The sequence below is a fragment of the Eurytemora carolleeae genome, unplaced genomic scaffold, assembly GCF_000591075.1.
Source record: "Eurytemora carolleeae unplaced genomic scaffold, Eaff_2.0 scaffold519, whole genome shotgun sequence".
Taxonomy (NCBI): Eukaryota; Metazoa; Arthropoda; class Copepoda; order Calanoida; family Temoridae; genus Eurytemora; species Eurytemora carolleeae.
Window position 1 is genome coordinate 173,807 of NW_019396424.1, and position 27,313 is coordinate 201,119.

Sequence of the window (27,313 nt, forward strand, 5' to 3'; positions counted from 1 at the left end):
GAAGTTCTCCAGCTTGTCCTACAGAGAACCCTTATCTTCAAGCAACTAATCCTATACAAATCTCTACAAATACATTGAATCTACCATTATCTTTCTTACCGTTCAAATTACAAATCTAAGATTTTAATGTACACCTTTTCTGAAGCCTATTTTATATTCTTGAAATTGAGTCTAATTTTCTAATATCATACACGTCTTTAAACAGAACTGTCAATAAGTTTTATAAATGCTTGAAAGTCTAGCCACTTTAGTTTTAATAATTGGTCTTGTCTTTCAGACCACGATGGGTTAGTTGCACCCTTCTAACCTGTTTTCGTTCTCTTTCTCCAGGTTTATAAATCATCCAAGATTTTTATATTCACATGGAAACTTTTACTCCATATTGCTTGATTCTTTTCTAACGGATGGTTTATATAAAATATGTATAGATTTGTTGTGATAATTGTAATTTTTCCCTCAAAAGTTCCGTGCAGGTCCCCACGCACTGAACCAGGTGATTAATTATGAACATTAAAAGTTGAGCTTGAAAATTATCCTGAATTCTCACAATCACCTCAACAACTCTTATGCTAGGCTGGCTCTGAGTTCCTGTTGATCTTAGAGCTTTAACCTCTCCACTGCCTCGCGGAGCTAAACCTATCTGCATCCTTGGTCTCTGGGATGAAGATGCTCTCCTCTCCTCTCACCTACTAATCTTGACACCCTGTGCCTTGGGTAGGTCATGAGTTCTTTACGTATACAAGACTCCAATCTCAACGGAGTCCGAGTGTTCCTGTGTCTTTGGACGCTTGTTTGAGTTCTCTACATACAACTTTCCGATCGCAACGGAGTCCGAGTGTTCCTGTGTCTTTGGACGCTTGTTTGAGTTCTCTACATACAACTTTCCGATCGCAACGGAGTCCGAGTGTTCCTGTGTTTTTGAACGCTTGGTTTGAGTTCTCTACGTTTCCTCTGACAGTATCCTAGAGACGTCTCCATCTCTATGTACCAGACCTCCGACAACCTCGGCTTGGTTGTTCCCACTTCTCCAGCATCTCCGAAAGAAGGAATCTATCTTCTCCGACACCTCTGACGGAAGGACCTCTACTCTGTATCCCTGATCTAAGCTCCTCTAGATCAAATACAGGTACTAATCTTGATTACAATTCTTGTGATCTCTGTGAGAAAGTCAATACTTGAGAAGGATATTTGAAGATACACATAAAGATCTCAACTCAACTCTATAAAGCTCATATTTAGTTCTTGTACCCGAGACTGTGGTGTATTCTGAACGCTATAGGCTACAAACCTCCGGACGAATCAACATTGAAAGTGAATTTTTCTATTTATACAAAATTAAATATTTGTTATATAAAATTGAATGTTTTACCTGGAGAAAGTTTTATTTTTAAAGGCTGGAATTCTATTTTATCGTAAAATTAATTAACCCTGGACTGATTTATTGTGTTTTCAGTTCACGGTTGAGTCCTGTATTAACTGCCTACCTGAAATATTTACATAAGATTTTATCAGTGCAAATTGAGGTGAGCCGAAGAGAAAGAGTTCATGCTCGCTCTTATGTTTGTAGTTATTACCTGGTTCCTAAATGTAAAATTTGAGCCCATAGAACCAGACAACTGTAGAATAGGAAGACGACATTAAAGCAATACATAAGTGTAATTGATATTTTTAAAAAGAAAATATTTTTGATATAATAATATTATTTATGATAAGTTATTGAACCACTTATCAAGTGAAATGAGTCTGTTTTAACTGAACATTTGTTGTGTCTCATGTTCAGTGGACTATTTATAGTCATAATTTGAGTCTGAAAGTAGTTTTTCTATCCCAGAGTTCTCTGTAGATGAAAATTCAACTTATGAATTAAAATAGGTCTAAATATTTCATGACTTGAGCCCAACAGTAGTAATGCTTTTTAACAGTTGTATGGGTCCAACGTTTAATAAATGATTTTAATATTAAATACCAGCGTGTATTGGCTCACTAGTTAATATAAACTCTGCCAATACAGATCCATCAACTGATTAACATTGCAAAATATGTTTAAAGATTTTAATATTAAATAATGGGAACAAAAGTTCTAAACCTGACAATGAGAATCGGGTTTGGGTACAGATGTTAAGATCGACGTATTGCAAAAACGTTTTAGACACTCAGTGTGAGATCTGGGTCACTTACTCTTCACAGTTATGAAAATTAAGCATTAGTGGACTGGAAACCTGATAACCTTTGACGTCAGGTCCTGCATTTAGGCTTTACCTTGACAGCCCACTTATATGCAGACCCATGGACCCAAGCCTTTCCATAATTACATAATTTTAAAAAAATGTTCAGTCAATATTTATTTTGATTTTACAGATTTTTCTATTGACATCTCTAACTTTTGATTATGTGGGTTTCACTCTATTTATTAAAACAACCTTTTTTGCATGTATGATGTAACATCTTAATTGAGATTTTGGTTGTTAGTGTTGCGGCGCGGCGTTTTGTTGAGAGTCTTCATTAATTTTTTTTTATTCATGATTATAGTGAACCTTTTTTCTTAGAGCACAATTAGCTATTCACTACCGTACCCTTTTTAACATTGAGGCACTTCTAACAATTTCTTATTTAGCTTTTCATGTACAAATCTGCAAGTCAATTTTATAGAAAAATTATAATTCAAAAAAAGTTTAAAAATTTTAAGTGTATCATTGTGAAACGGACATGCCACGCTTTAAATAGATGGCCTACTACAGTCTCTTTAAATAGAGGGCCTACTACAGTCTCTTTAAATAGAGGACCTACTACCGTCTCTTTAAATAGAGGGCCTACCACAGTCTCTTCAAATAAAAGGCCTATTACAGTCTCTTTAAATAAAGGTTCTACTACAGTCTCTTTAAATAGAGGGCCTACCACAGTCTCTTCAAATAGAAGGCCCATTACAGTCTCTTTAAATAAAGGTTCTACTACAGTCTCTTTAAATAGGGGGCCTACCACAGTCTCTTCAAATAGAGGGCCTATTACAGTCTATTTAAATAACGGGTCTACTACAGTCTCTTTAAATAGGGGCCTATTACAGTCTCTTTAAATAGAGGGCCTATTACAGTCTCTTTAAATAGAGGGCCTACTACAGTCTCTTTAAATAGAGGGCCTACTACAGTCACTTTAAATAGAGGGCCTACCATAGTCTCTTTAAATACAGGGCTTACTACAGTCTCTTTATATAGAGGGCCTAATACAGTCACTTTTAAAAGAGGGCCTACCATAGTCTCTTTAGATGGAGGGCCTACTACAGTCTCTTTAAATAGAGGGCCTACTAAAGCCTCTTTAAATAGAGGGCCTGCTACAGTCTCTTTAAATACAGGGCCTTCCTAACACAGTCTCTTTAAATAGAGGACCTACTACAGTCACTTTAAATAGAGGGCCTACTACGGTCTCTACTATAACAGTCTCTTTAAAATTTACCTCTATTTGTAATTTTATCAAACTAAACTACCTTAACCTGTAATTATTGAATTCCTCCTAAACACACATAAGCTTTGACAAATATTATAAATGATAAGATATAGAATCTATGTTTAGTAGTTACACGATATTGCTAGGACAACATGGTGACGTGTATACTGTATACTATAAAAACTGTTTAGTTTATTAAAAGATTAACCTTTTATGGCAAAAAAATGACAAATTCTTGCGGTCAGCGTGGTACTTATACTATAAATTATAATTATATTATATTTATTACTTATCCTTTAAATATTGCATTACATAAATTCCGAATTCGGTTTATTTGAATGCAGTTGCAATATACCATAAGCACACACCTCCGCCCCTTTAGTAAACGTAAATTCAACCTATATGAAGCATAAAGTCTGACCGCGCCAACCTTGTTGTACCGGCTAGTCCTGTCCATAGAGCTAGGTACAGTACAAACTGGGACCAGAAAGGTTGACCCGGCTCGGAAATTCAAATGTACTACGGCTGCCCGTGTAATATCTTTTAACTTATTTTTACGACTAGAGCTCGATTTTCAAACATTTATGGAGAATATGAAAAAATCGTCTTTGTAATTTAAAATCCTTGAAATTACAGTGATGAATATTCTCAAAAGTTACACTCGCATTATATAAAAATTTAAAATACGAGTTGCCACAAAAAATTGAGCCCGATCTGTTCTGTTTAGACATTTATTAAATTCAGACAAGCAAGCCAAATATATATTTGCTGAGGCCGAATTTAAAGAATTTGAGCCGTGCCTTAAATTTAAGCCGCGACTCAACTATGGTTGGTTCCACTTAGAATTGAATTCAATTTTTCAAGATTTAAGTCGGCGCTCAATTGAAAACCGGTTTGGAGGAATTTGAGACGCGGCTTAAATTCATTAAATTCGGACACTGGTTGGTCTAAAATAAACCGATCTTTCAAGCGTTTTTCTGTTTTATCTCTAATCTAAATTTGTTGAAATATCTAAACATTTTATTAAAGTTGAAAACTAACCTTTCTATGAATGTATTGATTAAATTCTAAATTAAGTGTTGTATAGAATAACACTTGTTAGTATAATTAGCTAAGAAAGATTGACTCTTTATTCAGTTGAATAAAATGATAATGAAATATGTAAAGAAAAAAACTTTTTAATTTGTGTAACAAATAAAACAAAAAAGGTTGATTTTTACGAAAGTTCATAAATTTTTGCAAATTAGAGGGATCTAAAAAAGGCCTGCGAGTTATTAGGTATAGGGTTGCAATACATGTTCAAACACAATTTTTCAAGGCCAGCTCACTGAAAAATTAGACCACTAACTTTAATAGTTCAAGTGCTAGGTAGGTTTAAAACAAATGCCGAAAAAAAGGTCGGAAAAATGCAAAAAACAACTTTTTTGTTTTTGACAAATATTAAGATATGACACATGTTCTTACATCCATTTCTAAAGGGCTTTTTTAAAATGTAGTTTTTATATCTGTATTAACAATAGAAAGCTTTCTTTAAAAAAAAACCAAAAAAACCTTCATATTACTTTTCCTTGAAAGTAAAAAATATCAGGGTGGCAAGAAAAATTCTGTTTATGTTTAATTACTCTTGTGTCCCATAAATCATGAAAATACTAGTTAAATATTGTCTCTGAAACTCAAAAAAATCTTTTTTAGCAAGGCTGTACACCCAAAAAAGTCGAAAGTTAAATCGCATTATTAATTATTCGCAACAGTTGCTGTCCCCTAATCAATACGGCCTTTCCTATTAGTATAAAAGTAAATGGAAGGTAGTTACATATTAAAGTTAATTTAAAATGTATGAATGAAACAGTTCAGTATATTAATCATGATTTGAAGGTTTGTTAAAGAAGTTAAGAACCTGAAAAATTGATAACGTAAGTTTGTAAATTTAAAATGTGCAAAATTAAATACTTTATGAGTCTAAGGACTTCTCAGTGTAATTGTATGCAACTGTACGATTAGGATTTTTCAGAGGAAGATTTAAAAATCTTGGAAAACTTTGGATACCTTTGGACCAATTAATCCAATGATTATTGTATTGTATGTTTTTGTTGGTAAATTAAAAAAAAATTTATATGAATATATATGCCATCTTCATCTTTTTTATAAATTTGTTAAAATATGAAAGCATAATGACACCTTAGGTCAGAACTTTTATGTGGAGAATCGTTAATCTTGAAGGTTCTATCTTGATATCCAAAATGGGCACTTTTATATTTGTGAATAAATGCATTTTCCCTCAATTAAAGTTATTACTTACTGGTAGGTCCACCAGAGGAATTAATTTCATGCACTCTTGATCTTGAGATTTACAACACAAACCTTTAACTTTATTAAACTTGAAACTCTTGATTGGGTTGTTGCAAACACGATGCAAGCTCTCACGTAAACAAAAATGGATGCTAATTTTACTTATAACTCATTTAAAACTAAAGCTAAAAAGGTCATTTTTAGGGCTCAGTTACATTTGCCATAATGTGTTTGCCATAAGTAACAAATGCCATAAGTTACACTTGCCATAATTAAGAATAAATTTAGTTAGAATTAACCCTCGTATTTGATACACCATCTACTTTGGCCATTTTCTTGATAATACTATTCTCCTGCTCCATGACGGCCTATTTAGCAGTCTGTTTTCATGAAGTAGTTCAGTTCAAATCAGGTTTGAGGAAGAAATTCGGGTTCGAATTCTAGCTGAGCACCTTTTAATCGAACATTTCCAATGTGTCTCTTCTGTAGACGAGGCATTGGCTACATAGGAGTTGCTGTCCCGATCCATTGGTTGACCCTAACTTGTGCAGTGGTCTCAAAGGTCACCAAACGGTCGTCCATTGAGAAAATATGGAGCTTAACTCACATCAATTGTTTTGCTTTAAAAGAATGAGAAAACTAAAGTTGGGGATTTTCATGGGAAAATTTCCGGCATTTACAACAAAAAACGACAGATTTATAACTTTTTAAAAATTAGAAACATATGACAAAAGTAATTATAGAAAGTGTAATTATGGCAAGTGTAACCATTATGGCAAGTGTGACTTATGGCAAGTGTAACTTATGGCAAGTGTTACTTATGGCAAAGGTATGGCAAATGTTTATGGGTTCAACAAAAAATAAGAGTTAGTCCAAGGCGCTTCGACACTTTAAAGTCGACCCAATCTGGAAAATATACAAAACTTTTTAAAAGCCGCTACTTAAGGTATTATTAATCCACAGAGCATAACTTTTAGATCCAATAAACGTCAAAACGGCTGAACCTATTGGGACCTCAAATGACGCAGGAAAGGTTTATGAATTTCAAAAATTAGCCTCAAACAAAATTCGATTTTAATTAAATTTTGAAAATCCATAAAAATTTTGATTAAATCCGCGAGCTTTTTTTACAGTTAAACCCTAAATAAGCCATACATCGAAAGAATTCATCAAATGTCGTATTCTTCCCTTTCTGATAATGGAATGTTGCAGATATTCAGTTTATTAATTTATTTCAAATCGCAAATGCTGAGATTTACGTAAAAAAGTACAAAAAACATTGAAAAATTGTCAAGACGACATTTGATAAATTCTTTCGATTTATGGCTCAATTAGGAATTAACTGTACAATATATACAAAGAGAAAATGTTCAAAATTGAAATGAAGTAAATTAAAGAAAGCAGACTGAAATTAAACTGTTATGACGGAATGAACCCAACTAAACGCCTTATGAGCATACACTTTTTAATAGTTAAAAAAAGGCTACCTCGGACATTTTAAACACCTTAACAAACATATCACGCAGTTTTAAGAGTTTTTGTAGATTAATTAGGATACGTCCGTCATCCTTGACGATTCAGAGGTTTTAAGGTACTGCTGGGAAGTGGACCATCTTTAAATTAATTAAATTTTTATATTTTATTTACCTGTTTTATCCATTAAGTTAGGACTTACCTATTATATATACTTTTAGAAAAATAATTAGATTTTAATCTTGATATTATATTTCCTGATTTAAGAAAACAGGTGAAATAAAAAACATTTTGCATGTGTACAGCTGGATTTTTTAAAAGTGGAGATTCCATGGTCCAGTTCTGTACTCGTATCTATTTGTAGAGCACCCTATCTAAATAATATTGCTCGCTTAATCTTCATATTCTCTGTGGCAACTTTTAAATCAAAGATAAAACCTGCTTGTTCCTACATGATACCGCTTGATGCTGAGTTTTGATCTCTGTTCCCATGCTTTGAGAGTTTATGTGACTTTTAAATATTGTGTGGCGTCAAGAATGTTGTTTCCGCTTTATTATAAAAGGTTTAGAAAACTTGTAAATCTTTTTTTCCTTTTAACTTGATTTTCTACACTATGAATTGTAATTATACATTTTTGTGACATTTAATCATTATGCTAATATGAAAGGGACTGCTCGTGAAATGTTTCTTAATTTTAAAAACAAAATTTTTAAAAATTGATACCACCTTTGTTTCTATGAACTGTGTTAAAGGTGACTGAGAACGTAAAGTAAAGTGACTCTCATTTCCTAGAGTGGAACTTCTGGTTCAAAGTGGTAAACTTAAGGACTTTTTCAAAGATATCTCATTAATCCTTGATCATAAAAAGGTTGAAAGGGTCGGTAAGAATTACATCTTACACTCTGAGTGGACAGAGTTGCAAATTGGTACAAATCGATTAATATATTTAAACTTAATCTGTAAGTCATCTTAAGGAAAAAGGGGTTAAAACTAATTGTTTTTCTCACATAAATGTGAAATTGTTTTAGCTGTAAAATTGGTTTAATAAATCCTTAAAAGGAAAGTCAACATTAACATTTCATTAAGCTTCCTTCATATATTTGAAAACTATAGACCAGGCAAAATTCAATTAACGAACAGAAATTTTGAAAATAAACGGAAAATTCTTTTTAACGAACAAAAAGAATCGTTAAATTGTCAGTTGAAAACAAACGGTTACTTGATATGTATATCTTTAAATAAACATTTATTGCACAGCGAATTAAAAAGATATAATTTTTTTTTCTCTCTTTACAGATAAGTAATATCTAACTGTTTTTAATAAATAACTATAATTTACCGGCATTTAACTAACTTCTGATGGTAAAAAAATCGAACATTTTTTGGGGCAATCATAATTATAAATATTACTGTCATAATACATAATTGTAGAAACTTAGGCGGTGCGGCGTTTATTAATTGACTAATAGAGTAGTTGATTAATTGATTGGTTGACTAATAGGCTAGTTGATTAATTGATTGGTTGACTCGTTGATTATTTGACTTGTTGACTAGTTGACTAGTTGATTAAACTCCTGTATTCGGGCACAAAAGTTGCAAACATTCACGTAAACGGATTAATTTCAAACCTCCAAAAATATAGTAAAATAAATGTTGATGAATAAAATGGTTTTAATTGTTTAATCAGTTAAATTGAACTCGGTTGTTTAAGTGGAATTACTATGGATTGCAAAGTTATATTTGGATTTGATTATTCACTTAGTTAAAACGTTTCACTATTTGATGTTTTCCTTTGTCAGAGTACAGAGAAATTGTCGAAGGATTGCTTAGGTATGGACTTCTCCGAGGGGAGGTGTTGTAATAGACGACATTGCGTGGGGGGGGGGGGAGGGGGGGGTTAGAAGGCAGATTTTTGTCAACTATATATATACAATTTGTGTCGCGTTAGATACACTCAAGCAAATTACTCACAAGAATTAAATCTTTTATGTTTTTCGTAAAAACTTCTCTTAACTGAGATTTTGCCACAAACTTAAATTTTCTTATCCCAATATATAATAGTGTAAATTCAAAATGTGAACTATCAAAGATCATATGACATTGGGTTGCAAAGGAAAAGGAATTAGAAAATCAAAGTTTGTGGCAAAGCTCAATTATTTTGCTTTACTCATACTTCTGAATAAAAGAAATAAAAACTAGAGTAACAGATTTAACTTTAACTACTTTTGTCTATAGTTTGCAGTGATATTTGTGTTTAACCCTATCCCTGCTGGGGTACTTGAAAACAAGGATATGCTGGTGGGGGGGGGTCAATTTGACCCCCCCCCCTCTAAATCCCATGTTTTATGTCCAAATATGACAAATGATACATCATTTAAAAGCTCTTGTGCTCTACTTTTAGAATCTGCAAAAAAATTGCAAATTTGCAAAAATTGAATTTTTCATCGCAAAATCCAGTTATATAGTAAAAATGTTTGCAAAAATAATTTGTCCAAAAAATAAAAAATTATACATTTTTGAAAAGCCCTTTACCATGCCATTTCAAATATGCAAAAATTTTTGCAAAATTTTAAATAACCTGATTTTTAATCAAGAAAAACTAAAAATGTGCAAATTTCCTTTGACAGATTGTTTGCAAAAAATTTGCAATTTTTTTTCGCAAAACTTGTGCAATCCGTTTCCTTATGTCATAGGCTTTCCAAAAAGCTAAATTTTATCAAAATCTGACAAGTGAAAGTGAGTCAAAACAAAGATTTAGTTTGTTACAGGCAAAAGCAGTCATTCAGGCAGTGTGCCTGAGGACTCAGGCAGTTAGTATTAAAGCCCGGTTTTAGGCCTAAAGGGAGGGCTTTGGGTATGTAAGAAAAGTCAGAAAATTTCAACAGCCTTAGACCAATACTTTTTGAGTTATGTAAAAAAAACTACAGGGGGGGTCAAATTGACCCCCCCCCCTCCAGCAGGAACAGGGTTAAGAAACGTCAACATAAATGAATAAACCGATTGGGTTACAATTATATGGTATCTTATTTGATTATACAGAAAGATTATGCTTGGTTAAAATTTTGCAAAAAACATTACTAGTTTTGCGAATACATAAACCTCTCTAGAAGGGAATGATTCATTTGGTTTACTGTCCTGTTTTATTTCACGTGTATTTAATATTTATATTGTTATTGTATACTGGATTTGAATAGAATTTCTATTATATATAAATTCAATATTAGATATCATCACTGTGTAGTTTGTATAGAGAGTATAAAAAATATATTTTTCGTTGAAAATATATTAGATGATAAAAAATGTATTTTGTAAAGTCTAGCTTTTTTATCAGTAACATTATACTACATATTGACTATTAAAGATACAAGTGTGTTGAATCCTGCTTGTATATAAATTCAATTAAGTTTAAATAGTAAGTTGTTCTGGCAACAGAAAAAGGTCTTGAGTATCTTGAATAAAGTACTACGGTATTTACAAGTTTGTCTTATTTTAAGCACACAGTTTAGATTTCTGATGTTTATTAAAACATTAAAAAATATATTTAACATTTGTTCCTTTATGTCCTTTAGAATATAACAGTTTGAAAATATCTGTCAAAGCATTAACTAATAAACAAAAAGTAAAAGTATCAAAATAAAACAAGTGTTATTTATTAATACTAGAAATTCAAGGCGCTTCGCGCCCTTCTCTCTAGCCTTAGAGGGCGCTTCGCGCCCATCTTCTAAATTAGTTGTGAACATGTTCTCTTTTTGTACATCGCAAAACAAAACAAAAATAATTCGCGGATTTTCACAAAAAATTTCGCGGATTTTCAAAATTTTTAAAAATTTAATGACGATCGAATTTTGATGGAGACAAATATTTGAAATTTTGATTTTTCATAAACCTTCCCTGGGGTCTCTAGATGTCCCACAAAAAATTTGGGCCCGATCGGTTCAGCCGTTTTGACGTTTATTTGATACAAACAAACAAACAGACAGACAGACAAGCCAAATTTATATATAGATTGATTCAGAAAAAAAAACGGTCTGTTAAAAATATTACAGAGGGTTGTTTCTTTTATCGCCGTTTGACCAATAATACCAACCATTGATTCGTACAGTCTTAACCTGGTATCCCATTTGTGCTTTTTTCTAATATAAATGGGGGGGGCCCCAACCCTTTGATTTTGCCCTTAGAGTTTAGATAGGGGAGTGTGATCCATGTCTACAGTCCAACTTTTCAAGGACTGCACATTAAAAAAACTCTTACTTTAATGGTTAATGTGCAAGGGAGGATTTAAAAAAAAGTTTAAAAATTATGCCGGATAAATGTTCATAAATAATTATTTAAACTTTTGACAAATATTAACATGTGATACATTTTATTACATTCATTTCAAAGGCTTTTTTAAATATATAAATGTTAGCCCTGTAGCTTAATTAATAAAAAGTTATCAGGTTAGTAGATTAAAGGGTTAGCTAGGTGTGCTCCTAATTCCGAAAAATTACATCTGTACATTGAAGACGACTTTTTTTGATCCCTTACTAAATTATAGTTTATAGTAAACAAAATGAAGGACGTTACTTGACAACTTCTGTTGAGTGTTGTTTACATGTTTTTGTGTCTATACTGTTTGATAAATTTGGTAGAAACCAAAATTGAAATTAAAAGTCGTCCTAATTGTATTGATATATACGACAACGACTATATCTGTTTGCAAACATGTGAACAATGCTTTTAAAGAGTTAAAAGTTGGAATTTATCAAAACTCAGAAAACGTCATATTTAACCCTGTAGGTGTATAAATGCCCATGAATGCAGTTAACTTCAATATCGTCATATTTAACCCTGTAGGTTTAGATATGAACCAAAGCCAATGGATACCGTTAACTTTAATAACGCCATATTTAACCCTGTAGGTTTAAATATAAACCAAAAATGCCCATGAATACAGTTAACTTTAATAACGCCATATTTAACCCTGTAGGTTTAAATATGAATCAAAAATGCCCATGGATACAGTTAACTTTAATAACGCCATATTTAACCCTGTAGGTTTAAATATGAACCAAAAAATCCCAAAAAGTAAATCAAATATAACAAGAAACCTCTTCAATTGTCATTTGTGAGTATAAATTGCTCTTGAGATTGAAATTTTTAAGTTGAGACCTATCAGACGTTTATACCGTGTATAACTTTTCATAAAGAGTGAAAATTTAATAATCAAAATCCTCCTGGCGTTCTCAGCTCAACTACCAAGTCTTGCCAGACACTCCCTTTAAGTTTTTTCTCTTTTTTTCAGATGAGGTTGGATTTAAAACTATTGCTTACTGCAACTGTAATCATACTATGCATTACATACACTATATATATCACAGGTAAAATACAAAATTACGAAAATCATTTAAAAAATTATTCTGTGTTGTTCTTTTATTTACAATCATTTACACAAGAAAATAAACATTAATAAACAAATTTTTATCTTTTTATTTTAAAACATTAGAAACAATCTTTTAGATTGATAATTCATATATTTGGCTTACGTACAGTGCTTAGCGTTTATATCAATACGAAGGAGACGACTTTTCTATTCTCAGCACTGTACTGTACTGTACCTAAATAACTCATGTTTAGGATTATTGGATGACCAGAACAACAAGAAAGATTTCTTAACGGACTTAAATTCTTATATTTCGGAAATTCGCAGCTCACCACGTTACCGTAAGATTTTAGAATTAAAGGGACTGTTAACGAAATCTTTATAAAATTTCGATTCCTAAACTTTAAAAAAGTAATTTTTTCAATTCTGAATTTAAATTCAGGGTCAATTTTCCATAATGTATATAAAGTTTTAAGTTATAGTGTACATACGCTAACACAATGAGAGCGTTTGGAATAGGAAGACGACATTCACGTTAATACTTTTGTTGTTATTCAGCAAAACGTTTTACCAGTAGCTTAGTTACCTCTATTAGACGTCTTCCTATTCTACGATTGTATGGATGTCACTGTACATAAATTGTACTTGAACTCTATTTAAATTATGCAGGCCAAATCTTCATTAGAATTGTATAACCTCAAAAAAATGAATTTTTAATTTAAAAATATGTGAAACATTATTAAAAATAAGTGAAATAGTTCTTCCAATAAATAAAATTAATATTGTTGACAAACAAAAATACTTTTGATAATTTAATTTATTAAATTTTATTTTAGATGAAATAACTACAGCAGCACAGGAGCCACCTACCGTACATGTAGCTTCCAATGTACCTCATGTACATGCTAACCTGCATCCTGATAACCTCACTCTCATTGATATTAAAAACTTTAAACTAAATATCAACCAGGATATTTGTAATGTGTCAGAAATAGGTAATGTTTACCTATATCATTTAATACTCATTATTCCTAGGGATGGATCGTTTTCACTCTTTTAAAAAACTTTTCTACGTCGTTTTGCTAACGACGTAGAAAAAACGAAACGGTCGTTTTGCTAACGACGTAGAAAAAACGAAACGGTCGTTTTGAAAGTAGGGTAAAATTTATACACCATGTTTCTTATGCTCATCATCATTCTTATCATGCGCTTTTTGCTCATTAACATCATAAAATGTATATATTTAAGTCTTATTTGATTTTTTAAAAATTTCTAATAGTAAATTATTGTGAGAAAAATTATTTTAGTTCAATATTAAAAATAATATCAAAAATATCTCATCTAAATAAAATATAATGATTCCTTGTCACAATATGCATGCACTGGAATTAAGTAGGTTATCATGATATCACTAAACAAGTGTGTATTTCCTATAATTTGCATGTACACCTAGGACTGGTAACAATTATACACTCAGCAGTGGAAAATACTGAAGCTAGAAGAATTATCAGGAAATTTTATCAAAAAATAATGAAAGTAACAAACTCAATCACCATTAAAGGGAGTGAGCGGCAATGTATGGTACTTTTTTATGATTATTAAATAACGAGGACAAAAAATGTAACAAAAAAAATTATGTAGTAAATTAATTAGTTGTATAGGAACAGGTTGAGAAAATAAAAATAACCTCTTATTTTCGAAAATAAGTAATCTTATTCAGTTACTAGTTTTTATAATCTCTCCTTATTATTCACAAACATTTTCTGTCGATTTTCTGGAATTCTTATAGAAAAGACGACATTTGAAGAATCATAAGAACAAATTCGTAGATAATAAGAAATTCAATATAATGATAAAAAAAGAGGTAATTGTTTCTAACAATGATTTATTGGCAAATTTCTATTGTGAAATAAAACATCTAATTAGTTTACTGTAAAAATTTTGATACATTTTTCGTCGTCGTTCTAAAATAATTAAAAAATAACGATTCTCAAAATGTAACCACCAATGGAGGATTTTGAACGTTAACTTTGCACTCAAACTCAGTAATTTTACACCATTAAAACGTTTTATATGCCTCAAATGAATCCTAAAAAATGTCTCCACAATACTACATTCTCAGTTCAACTACCGTATATTGCCGGTCACTCCCTTTAAACTTATTACTCATTTTTACATTATTTTTACTAAATAACATACAAAATTTGATATATAAGATATATAGAGAGACCTGGGGTAATCCTAATATACCTGGGGTAAATACAAGGTAAAAACACTTTAACCATGTAAAGGCTTACGCTTACATCCAGGATTCAATAATAGAACATGTCCTAGGCGGTTTACAAACAGACGACCCCAGGCGTAATTGTACACGTATCGTGAGGGGAGGTACTGATAGGTGTGGCTTCATACGGGGAATAAAATCCCCCAGAAGTTTTGTTTAATAATAATGAATCTCTGTATGGCGTGAAGCATCCCCCCCCCCTCCCTAGAAAAGGATTTAGGGTAAAGTTATAGGACTGCAATGCATGTTTATAGTCCAATTTTTCAAGGCCAGCTTATTAAAAAATAGAACCGCTAGTTTGGTTGCTAGAAAGGTTTGAAAAAAATGAAGAAAAGGTCAAAAACATGTTTTTAAAAAAAATATTTGTTTTGTTTTTGACAAATATTGAGATGTGATGTAATTCTTCATCCGTTTTTATACTTTTTATTTCTTTAGATTTAGATTTAGCTAATAATATAGAGGTTTTTTTAAACACAGACCAGACTTTATACCGCCCCTTACTGTACCCTACCCAATGCATAAAAAAACTTTAAATTACTATTCCTGTACTGTAACGGAGTTAGCCAAAAAATTTCAAGGTTAGGTGTCAAAAATGGATTTGAAAATATTATGCTTTTGAACCAAAAAATTGATTAAAAGGGGTTTCTTCTTCAGGCTTGTATTTCTACTTGGAATGGTATCTGATGTTGGACTGCAGAAACCATTATTAGATGAAGCCATGCGGTTCAAAGATATAGTACAAGGTAGGCTCAATTCAATATATTACTAGGATAGTGTTCGTCATGAAATATTCTCAATATTTTGATTTAACATATGTTCACAAACCCTCTCCCTATTGGATTGATTTTTGTTTAATTAATTAGAGCTCGGCAGAAATGCATCCAATGAGATGGGAGCATTGTTTTTATATTTTATTTGTTCGTTTTCAGAACTTTTGTTAATTTTTCATCAATTACATTTGAATTTTAACTGAGAGATTGTTCATTCAGTAAAATTATTTGTTCGGTAAGATTTTTTCTTCAACAAAATAGTTCAGTTAGTAAAAAAACGGTATTTTCAAAAGATCGTTCTAAAAACAGTGGTGTCAGTAAAAAAAAGATAAACTTTTTTTTAAAGTTTGTTAGAAACAAATTTTCGTTCATAAAAAAATACTATAGTTTTTTTTATAATTTCGTTAAAAAAATTTGTTTATTCAGTACAAACTAATATTTTTTTTAAAGTTCATTTGTTCGTCCATAAAATGCAAACGATGGTTAACGATTTTAAAATCGTTTGTTTTTTAAAAATTTTTAACGTTATAATCAAATTTGTTCATTCATTTCTGAAAGACAACATTGCTCACTAAAAGTTTAGTTAATTTACAAAACAGTGTTATACCTATAATCACTCAATTTGAACATTCCTTGGCTTTAGGAGATTTCTTGGACACCTACCACAACCTCTCCTACAAGAATGTGTTTGGTAAACTCTGGGTTTCAGAGTTCTGTGAACAAGCTGATTTTGTTGTGAAAACAGATGATGATATGTTTATAGATCTGTATGCTACTTATTTCTTCACCAGGCATGTCATTGAACATTTAATCAACAATCAACTGAATAAGTTAGAAAATAAAGTAAATGTTAGGCTAAGATAAAAACATCAAGGGTTAATGCTTTAAAAAGTATTTGTGTAAAGAGAAACAATGATATTTTTGGCAATATTTGAAATCTCCACAGTATGTGGGAAATAGTTTTCTTCTTTGCCCAGTGTGGCATGGGATGCCTGTACTAAGAGAAACAAACAGCAAGGTAATATTTTAAAAGATATTTCTAATTTGTCTTAATTCTGGGACCAAATTTCACGAATTTCATCTGTCTACTGCCATGTGGTTCAAATTGGAATCACCGATTCAAATTGTTAGCTGAGTTTCATGGCCAGTTTTAATAAAACTTAGACAATAAGTTTTGTCTCGGTAACTTGTATAAGTTTGTTTAGATTAATTACTATCAATCTTTCACATGCACCTACTATAAGGGTACATAACTAACAAATATATTTTATGTTGCTAAATTCATCTTTGAAATTAACTCCTCACCTGTATGTGTGGAATTCCTTTTAAAAAACTAAACTCTCTTGATTTGTTTACATTAAAAGACACACAAATAGTAATCTCATCTTAACTAACAAAATTATAGATTAAATAGTTATTTGATCAGCCAGGTAGCTCAAATTTATTAAAATCAGTCCCTGGTTTACAAGCCATATAAAATATGTGTTTTAATGTTCCAGAAAGAATTCTGGGTTTTCCATAACCTTCTCCATAAATGAAAAGAAAATAAAAATAACGATCATTTCCAGATGTAACTTATAAACCAGAAATCCAATGAAAGAGAGCTTTTATATATAGTTTATTATACTGAATGCTCTTAGCTATGCAAATAGTGATTTTGAATTTATATTATTGTAGACCATACTCATACGGACCCCCAGGCTTCCAATTTAGGCCATGAGATGGCTTCAGGGGTGCTGGTTTAGGCACCTAGGAGGCCATGAGATGTCCTCATGGGTGCTGGTTTAGGCACCTAAGAAGGCCATGAGATGTCCTCAGGGGTGCTAGACACCATGTAGAGGCCATGTAGAGGAGGGTTGAGAGCCAAAGCCTATTTGAGAGGATAAAGGCCATGGTGAGGCTTTCCTCAGATTTTGCTAATATCATCTTACTAATATATATTTGCATCTACCCATGGGTCCATGTTGCTATCTATCTGTTTAACTATTTCTCTGTGTAATCTGATGCCGGCAGCTGTTTTTATTTCTGTTTTATTTCTTTTTATAAATAAACCTCAATATAAATTTATGCATGAAAATATTTTTTTTCAGTGGTATGTGAGCTATGATGATCTTTCAAAAGAGGAGGCTCCAGGTTATCAAGCTTTTAACCTAATTCTATTTACTTTAAAAGAGATAATATACTAAGTTTGCAAGAATTATCATGAAATTGGGCCCGGGCATTGTTTTCAAATACAATTATTTTTCATTTTGTTTTGGATTTTTAAAAACTAACAAACCTTTGCTTTTTGGAGAATTAGTTTAAATAGTAAAAACTAACAAACCATGTGAGTTTTAAGCTTTCAAAAACGAAAATCAAAACAATAAAACCATAGCGTTAGTAAACTTGTATAGAAATTCATATTGAAGTGAAGAAAATGAAGGTATAAAGATAAAAGTTTTAAAAACTATCTATCCCTTCATTTCAACATTTTCTTAAGTCTTTGCAAAGAGGTAATTTTTATATGTATTAATGTGGTTAATGTAGTATTAGGTGAAACGTCTGGCTATTATATTATTATTATTATTAATATTGTTCAGGAAATTACTACCCACCATACTGCTCTGGATGGATTTATATTTTAACACCTGGTACAGCTGGCCGGTCAGTTTTCACAATATTTACTCTTCAATTTAAATCTAATAAAATACATTTAAAATCAATATGAACAAAAACCTAATTATCAAGATTAGAAAATTAGAATTTGGCCAGGTTTTCCCTGTTCACCTTAAAAATTTGAAAGAAACCTAAGACCTAAAAATAACAATATTTGTTACAAAACCTGCTTAAAAAACAGTAATCAGAGCTGAAAACTTTAGAATGGGATATCCGTAATCCAAATTGGTTAATTAATTTGGAGATTAAAACAAGAGGAGAACAAGCATTATTTAATCTCGAGATTAAAAATAAAAGGAGATCAAGCATTAATCTTGATATCCACCATTAAAAGTTTTCAGCTCGGGTTTTTCAAAAAGATTTACAAAAAAAAATGTTTTGTTTTAACATTCTTAAAAATGTTTATCTTTAACATTTTTTGCCCTAGTTACACTATGCCAAATTTTAACCATAAGAGAAGATAAATACAAAAAAAGAGGTTTTAGGTTCAATGTTGCTTTTTATTTTTTCCCAGGATGAAAATTTATTAAAAGTCAACTTTACCATTTAGAAATGTTGAAATCTTTACGTGACGCCTTTTAAGTGTACAAAACCTCATAATAAAAATAATTTAAATAACAAAATTAATACTCATTGTTAATAAAGACAGTTTAGTTAAAAATGAAATCTAGATTTTAAAATAAAATTCTAGCTAATATTGAAGTTTAACTAATTACGGCCTTATATTTAGACTAGCAGATGTTGCTGGGAAGGCTAAGTTTTTATGGATAGATGATGCTTGGGTCACAGGATACCTTGGTAAAAATTTTTATTCAAACGTTTTTCCCAATATCAAAATATCTTAGAAATAGTTTAATGTCAAAAATTGTCCTAAATTGGCAATTAGATATGTATTTCAACCGACAAGTTTAAATCTTGAAAATGCTTTCCAATTTTGGTTACAATCATTTTGCTTAATAATTTTATACTAGTTATATCTAGAGATGGGTGTGATTCATTTGTTCATCCTTCTTTAAAGGGACTGTATAGGACAAATTAAAGGGGGTATAGGCTGAAATCTAAGCATTTTAGGAGTTGTTAGTGACTCGTTAAAGTTCTATTTGATGTTTCTGCTCCGAGAAATTGACATAAAACTGTGTCAAAGGAGTTGAGTTTTTACCACAAACTCTGATTTTCTAATCTCTATATCTTTGTAACCAAATTTCGTAGACCTTAGATATTTCAAACTATTAATACTTAAAGATAAAATAAGCTAAATTTGAAATATCAAAGGTTTGCACCATCAGGTTGCAAAGATATTGGGATCAGAAGATTTGAGTTTGTGGCAAAAACTCAATTCCTTTAAACAATAATTTATACATATATAAAATGGTGTATAAAAATCATAGGTTTTAACATATCATATTCAGTCAATGATTTAACAAATTTTATTATGACTTATGATAAATAAATAAATTTTTGAAAGAAAAATCTTCTATATTATAAACCTCTTCGCTCATATATTCATACATATTTGTATATATGTTAGCTATAGCTGGCCATTCCATTTTTTTCGAAAATATCATTTCTTTAATAACATTTTTTTCAAATCAATTTTTTAAATTCCACTGGCAACGCCTGGCACTTCAGCTAGTTTCTTATTTAAAGGAAAAGGTGAAAAAGTGGTGGTAAATCACAAAACAGACAGATATAAACAGATAGAGATAGATCAAGTTTGATATAGATTAATGTAATTTAGAAATCTATAGATATATCATTTGTTTTGTAAGGACCAATTAATCAAATTTACTTTAGTGAAAGAGTTAAAGTTTAAACATCTGGATATGATGAGATTTTTCAACATGGGCATGGAGAAAGGACTCTTGTTCAAATCAATTCAAAACCCAGAAATTTATCACAAGGAATAGTCATGTATTGGAAGATTCCCTTATTAATATGATAATATTAATTTTATAAATGTAACTTTTTCTGAATTTGAGTTCAGTGATTTAACCAATACAACTTAAAAAAAGGATTTCTTGGCTGTACCATCTAGTAGGAACTTTGAGGTAAAACTTAAATGACGAAAATTTTTCTTTATTGATTGAACCGTTTTAAATAGATTTTGTACTGCTAAAAAAGTTATTTTTACATATAATCTCCCAATGACATCACCTGAATTTATAAAAGCAGTTTCCATGATTATAAAGTTGATATTATTAATAGATAGCATACACATTAAATGCACATGCTCGCTGGTGTTACGTCAATAAGGTAATACGTTTAAGTCTTTTCTTCTTTTTCATTTTATGTTAAAATTCAAGATATGAGTTAAAGTGAGGGAATACAAATTTGTCAATTTAAATCAAACCTTAAAAACAAAATGTAAATAAAGTGTATTTAATAATCTTATTTTTTCTGTTTAAATTACATATCATTGTTTAAAATTCCTTAATATACAATTCATAATTTGTAATTTACATATTTAAGATTTTTCAACATATTTAACAATTCAATTCATTAGATACAACAAGGGAATATTCATACTAATACAAATGTAATACAACATTATTTTAAAATCTATATTATAAGTTTATATAAAAATGAAACTTAAAATATTCTCCCAAAAGAGTTGAGTTCTTGCCAGCAATCTCAAGTTTTCTACTCCTTAAATCTTTGCAACCTGACATGTAAATCTTTGATATGTCTAACTTGGATGTTTTATATTACGGAATTTGTAGTCTGAAATATCTAAGGTCTGCGACATTGGGTTGCAAAGATATAGGGATTAGAAAATCAGAGTTTGTGGGAAAAAAATTAATTCCTTTAATTAAATTCTTTTTTAATAGTGTTTCAACAATATCTACAGTCCACAAGCCAACTTATCCAGCATAGATGTTATACCAGATGATACGGTTAATAGGGTGTTAAATCCTAAATTATAAACAAACTATAATGTCTAATTTAAAAAAATTTAAAACATGTTTTTTGTAAACAGGCTGAAAAACCCAGCATTTAAAAAAAATTAACTGGTTTTTTAAGTGACCATTATAAACACAAGGCCAAAATACTTAAGATATTGAATTGATATTTTAATGAATTAATTTATAATGGATTTTAATCTTTACACAATGTACATTTTACATGGACATAAACAATCAAATAATTTATGTTAAAAGAATTCTGCAACAAAATAATTTATGTTAAAAGAATTCTGCAACAAAAATAATTTATGTTATAAGAATTCTGCAACAAAAAGTAAGTGGTTTAAATAATTCAGTCCGTGTTAACATGTTTTAACACCTGTGAGTGCTTTTTATACTGTGATATTTTAACCCTAAACTAAAAAATGCAAATTAGCAGCATCTTGGGCTGGGCACTTACAGAATTTTTGTTCCTATCATCTGTTTGATAAGGGCTAATTGAACTATTTTAACTTACAGGGTCATCAAATATAATGTTAAGATTTAATAGTTTTCTTAAAATTTTCCAGACATAATTTAACCAATAAGGTTTGGTCAAGATTGTTGTATTACACTTCTATTTTAACAAAAGGCTAATTTATAGTTCAATTTCCCGAAAATACTTTTAAAGTAAGTTTATGGGGTACTATGGGGTATTTTTTGACTTTTTTGAAAGTAATAAAAAATACCATTTGTTAGCTGAACAAAGCCCAGTCCTTGGTTGATTAAACCATTTAATATAAATTCATTACTCTTTGAAGAGAAAACTCCTAGATCTCCAATATCATTTACTTAATTGTTATTAGGCCTGAGGCCGATTTTAGAGAACTTGAACCTTGTCTCAATTTTGAGACACGGCTCAAATTTGGTTGATTCCACATGAAATTGTATTCTGTGTTTCAAAATTTGAGCGGGGGCTCAATTGTAACTGGTTTTAGGGGGTTCAGTTACGCGGTTTAAATTTTTTTTTAAATTCCACCTCTGGGCCACTTTCTGTTAACTGTGATATCACTTGATGTTTATATCTTGACCCAACCAGACTAAAACCTTTCGTTTATTATAGATGGTAATAACATCTTACGAAAGGTTCATTATGGTTCAGATTGGGTTAAACATGACAAAGTTGCTCAGGCCTAATTGTTATTGTAAAAGGCATGTCAATTATAATTCTGTTATTCAAAATAAATCTTTAAACTAAATATTTTTATTTTTTACAAAAATTACGAGTTATCAATAGAATGTGTGAAATAAGAAAATAAAAGTCCAATTTTATCATTAAATATTTACAATGACATTGTGTGGGCAATACCTTGAAGGTCCTGAGTACAAGAAAAACAGCTTTTTGCTTTGTCCAATATGGAATGGGATGCAAATTCTTAGAGATCCTAAAAGCAAGGTAAAGCTTTTAATTTCATTTGTTTAAAAATTGTATTATAACATTTATGTGTCTAGTGGTTTGTCAGCTATGATGATATATCTAAAGAAGATGGAGGTTAATTACTTTAAGCAATTTTATTTTGATTATGATTTAGAAGACTTACAAATTGAAATTGTTTTACCCTTCACCCTTACCAATGCCCCGGGCATTATGGGCTTTCTTCTAGAATGCTTCTCAAAAAAATCAGAAAAGCAAAAAATTGAAAATCTTTTAAAAAATTTCTTGCAAATTGCAGATGAAATAAAATATTTTTTACCTTTCAAATACAGGTCAGTAAACTGTCCGAAATTGGCACTTCCAAATCACTTAAATCTCTGGTTAATTAATTAGTTGGATCAACTTTTGGGAAGCCATAGCCAATTGTACAAAATACATAGAGAATAAAGATTTCTCCTTCAGTGTTAAAATCTTACAATTTAACTTTTTTAAGATAACATTTTTTTCAGCAAATGTATTTCCACCTTACTGTACTGGATGGATTTATATATTATCTCCTGCTACTGCTGCAAGGTCACTTTTAACTTCTTACTTTCAATTTATAGAATTATAAAACCAGGGTGCCAAACAATATTTTCCAAGGGGGAGCCATTTTTAAATTGTATAAATAAATATAACAAGCAGTTTTTGAATTATTAACCCTATTCCTGCTGGCGGGGAGGGGGGGGGGTTAATTTGCCCCCCCCCCCTGTAGTTTTTTTACATAACTCAAAAAGTATTGGTATGAGGCTGTTGAAATTTTCTGACTTTTCTTACATACCCAAAGCCCTCCCTTTAGGCCTAAAACCGGGCTTTAATACTAACTGCCTGAGTCCTCAGGCACACTGCCTGAATGACTGCTTTTTCCTGTAACAAACTAAATCTTTGTTTTGACCCAATTTCACTTGTCAGATTTTGATAAAATTTAGCTTTTTAGAAAGCCTATGACATAAAAAAAGGATTGCACAAGTTTTGCAAAAAAAAAATTGCAAGTTTTTTGCAAACAACCTGTCAAAGGAAATTTGCACATTTTTTCTTAACTAAACATCAGGATTTTAAAAATTTTGCAAAACTTTTTGCATATTTAAAATGGCATGGTCAAAGGCTTTTCAAAAATGTATAATTTTTTATTTTTTTGAACAATTTTTTTTTGCAAACATTTTTACTACATAACTGGATTTTGCGATAAAAAATTCAATTTTGCAAATTTGCAAATTTTACAGATTCTAAAAGTAGAGCACAAGAGCTTTCCAGTGATGTATCATTTGTCATATGTGGATATCAAACATGGGATTTAGAGGGGGGGGGGTCAAATTGACCCCCCCCCCCACATATCCTGGTTTTCAAGTACCCCAGCAGGGATAGTGTTAAGACATTTTGTAAATCCATTATTGAAAACTCTTCTGTAAAATATAATTTTTCATAATTTCTTCTTATCATCTCAGATTTGTAGTTGCAGCGCAGTCAGCTAAGTTTTTCTGGATTGATGATGTCTGGGTAACAGGGTACCTTGGTAAGTTTTAATTAGATCTTATTTTAGAAATCAATTATTTTGTACTGATATTTTGTATTGATATTTTGTATCAATATTCTTGAAAAAGCTTCACACCCCCGTTCAGCAATCATTCTAATTTTGCATTATTTTTTTTATAATTTATTTCTGTTTTTAAAAAAAACAAAGAAAATAAATTCTTTGGTATATGTCAATAGAAGAATTTATTGAAATGTTTAGTGAAAGCTCTGGGTTTCCGTCATATTGATATGATAGAATTCTTTAAAGTGGAAATGGAGAAAGTGTTGTTGATGAAATCTGTTCAAGATCCAAAAATATACCATAAGGAACATTAGGATTTTGTGAACAATATGAAATTCATAACTTTATTAGATATACTTATCCCAGCCGATTTGGCTTTCCAAAAAAAGTCTAATATGGTACATTAAAGCTAAATGCTTTAAATCACAAGTAATTAATTTGTTTAAACAGCAAAGATATTTTCCAAAAAGAAAAGTTTACAAACATTATGTTTCTATGAAAAGGATTATTTAGCAGCTCCAATGAAGAGAAATTTTGAGGTAATTGTAGATTCAGATAATAAGACTTAAAAGGCGCTTCGCTCTCATCTTCTATTTCATTTGTAAACATTTTCTGTTTGAATACATTGTAAAACAAAATAAAAGAATCCAAAGATTTTATAGAAAACAAATTTCATGGATTTTCTAAATTTTCAAAAATCGAATTTTGTTATTAGCAAATTTTAGAAAATTCGATCATTCATAAACCTTTCCTGCATTCTTGCAAGGTCCTGTACAAAATTTGGGCCCTATCTTTTCAGCCGTTTTGACGTTTATTGGATGCAAACAAACAAACAAACCCCCATACAAGCAAAGTATATATATAGATAGTTATCAACATCTTTAAATGATTTTGTTTAGTTATCCTACACACTCAATTTAAAAGCAAGATGGTGTTATTTAAACAAGGTATAATTTTGAAAAATTAATTTGATATAAATCTTTTGGTATTTGAAATACTATACTGATAACCAGAAAACTCTGAAATAGGAAGACGAATGTAGTCTAAAGTTATGACTTTTAATAATTCAATAAGCATTGACAGAGTAGCTGTGCAGTGTGAACAGACCTTTTTCACTTAATTAGTGATTAATTATAAGTTTCTAGTAAAATTCAGGGGGACAATATAAAAATATTAAAACCTAAATGTATTATCTTAATTATTTAAAGAAACTTGCTTTATGGCAAGGTTTACCTTGACAAAATATTAAAAATCCCAGCTATTAATATGAAGCTACTGGTACAAATATATTTAATTGTTCAGTGCCTGAATAATATTTACAGCAATGTGAGCCTGCTTTCTTCAAAGGATTTAATTGCTCAACAAGTTATTGAAACATTCCTGGAGAATAAGATTTCAAAACATTAACCCGTTTTAATGAGTTCTTCTTCTTCTGAAAACACACTGAGATCTTCTATATGTTTCAAAACATTGATCAGTTAAAATTTTTTTCTAAAAACACACTTTCATCTTCTATTTGTTTCAAAACATCAACATTTGTTCCTAAATCCACACTTTCATCTTCTATTTGTTTCAAAACATCAACATTTTTTCCTAAATCCACACTTTCATCTTCTATATGTTTCAAAACATCAACGTTTTTTCCTAAAAACACACTTTCATCTTCTATTTGTTTCAGAACATCAACATTTTTTCCTAAATCCACACTTTCATCTTCTATATGTTTCAAAACATCAACATTTTTTCCTAAAAACACACTTTCATCTTCTATTTGTTTCAAAACATCAACATTTTTTCCTAAAAACACACTTTCATCTTCTATTTGTTTCAAAACATCAACATTTTTTCCTAAATCCACACTTTCATCTTCTATTTGTTTCAAAACATCAACATTTTTTCCTAAAAACACACTTTCATCTTCTATTTGTTTCAAAACATCAACATTTTTTCCTAAAAATGTCTTTGATCTTCTTTATGTTCAAAAACATTGACCAGTTTTAATGTGTGTGTTTTTTAACTAATTTGATCTTCTATCTGAAAATCGATACCAAAGCAGTTTTTATTTACTTTATGTTAAAGTTACTAAAAATGTGTTGTAAAAGGTAAACAGACACTGTTGTTGGAAAAAATAGATAAAAAAGATTTTTCAAATTATCTCTTCATAAAAGATTTCACTAAAATAAAAAAAATTATTCTTTCTCAACATTTCTCTTTTATATTGCACTAATATTGAAAGCTTTCAGATAAGTATTATTTAATGTATTATGTATGATTATGAATGAATCTCCTGTTGTGATTTTTGCTGGAAAAATTTTAATAAATCTAAAAAAGTTATAATTATTTTTGTGTAATGTAGTAACAATGTAGTTAACAAAGTAAAAGTAAACCACCCAAAGACTTTGCTAATTAAAGATAGCGCATCAGAAAATCTACGCAAATTTGACGCATTTTCTGGGGTACTGAAAGATCGTAACGAAGGTCGTCTTCTCCAGAAATGCTGACGTTTCATAATGTCGTCTTTTGCAATTGTAAGGAATTAAATAATTATTTAAAAACAAAACAAGGAAAAATTACAGCTGTACAGGCGTACACAATAGTCAGATAAATTTCCAACGCCTCGTCTTTATAATGAGCAAAGTCTTTGGGTTTACCCATACTTGTGTAGTAAGTAAAAAACCAATCCATTTGGTCCTCCAACTTTTAAAAGCTCAAGTCTCCAAAGGCTGAAGATTATAAATTTTGTAAATACTATTTTACTTCTAAATTTAAAATCTCCGGAATTATCTGTAGTGTTAAAATTGGCTCGAGTTATAAAGTTAACACAAAATGGAAATAACATACATATGTGCAGTTTGAGTTTGCAAAATTCACACTGAGCCTAAATCTAGATCTATCAGCTGATTTTAAGATCATTTGCAGACAGAGCTCTCTCATTGGTCAAATTATCATTTTTTATCAATAAGGATGCAAAGAACTTGGAACTTGAAAATTCTGTGATGAAGTCCTGAGAATTTCTAAGGAATTTCCGGAGAAATTCTTAGGAATTATTTTAGAAAAATTCCGGAGAAATTCTAAGGAAATTCTCTAAACTAAGTCTATCATTCCGTTCCTCAAAAAAATCATGGTAACCGAGTCCTGAGAAGTTCTCAGG

General features: G+C 30.5%; 1 protein-coding gene across 4 annotated transcripts; it reads left to right on the forward strand.

Moving 5' to 3' along the window:
- The first annotated feature begins 232 nt into the window (after positions 1-232).
- Positions 233-26,284, forward strand: LOC111703017 (beta-1,3-galactosyltransferase 1). 4 transcript variants are annotated; one of them, XM_023474856.1, is made up of 20 exons: positions 233-330; positions 429-493; positions 574-1,126; positions 1,240-1,311; positions 1,454-1,523; positions 12,486-12,561; positions 12,818-12,904; positions 13,400-13,558; positions 14,017-14,074; positions 14,788-14,829; positions 15,502-15,590; positions 16,261-16,407; positions 22,516-22,610; positions 22,667-22,706; positions 23,099-23,162; positions 24,074-24,141; positions 24,361-24,467; positions 24,666-24,701; positions 25,062-25,109; positions 25,465-26,283. In XM_023474856.1, the coding sequence occupies exons 6-20, from the start codon at positions 12,486-12,488 to the stop codon at positions 25,567-25,569; spliced, it is 1,221 nt and encodes a 406-aa protein (XP_023330624.1). In that variant the 5' UTR covers positions 233-330; positions 429-493; positions 574-1,126; positions 1,240-1,311; positions 1,454-1,523; the 3' UTR covers positions 25,570-26,283. The 4 variants fall into 4 exon arrangements, with proteins under 4 accessions (XP_023330624.1, XP_023330625.1, XP_023330622.1 ...); XM_023474857.1 differs by lacking the exons at positions 233-330; positions 429-493; positions 574-1,126 and having other exon boundaries at positions 1,185-1,311; XM_023474854.1 differs by lacking the exons at positions 233-330; positions 429-493; positions 574-1,126; positions 1,240-1,311; positions 1,454-1,523 and adding an exon at positions 5,223-5,313 and having other exon boundaries at positions 25,465-26,284.
- Positions 26,285-27,313: the final 1,029 nt, after the last annotated feature.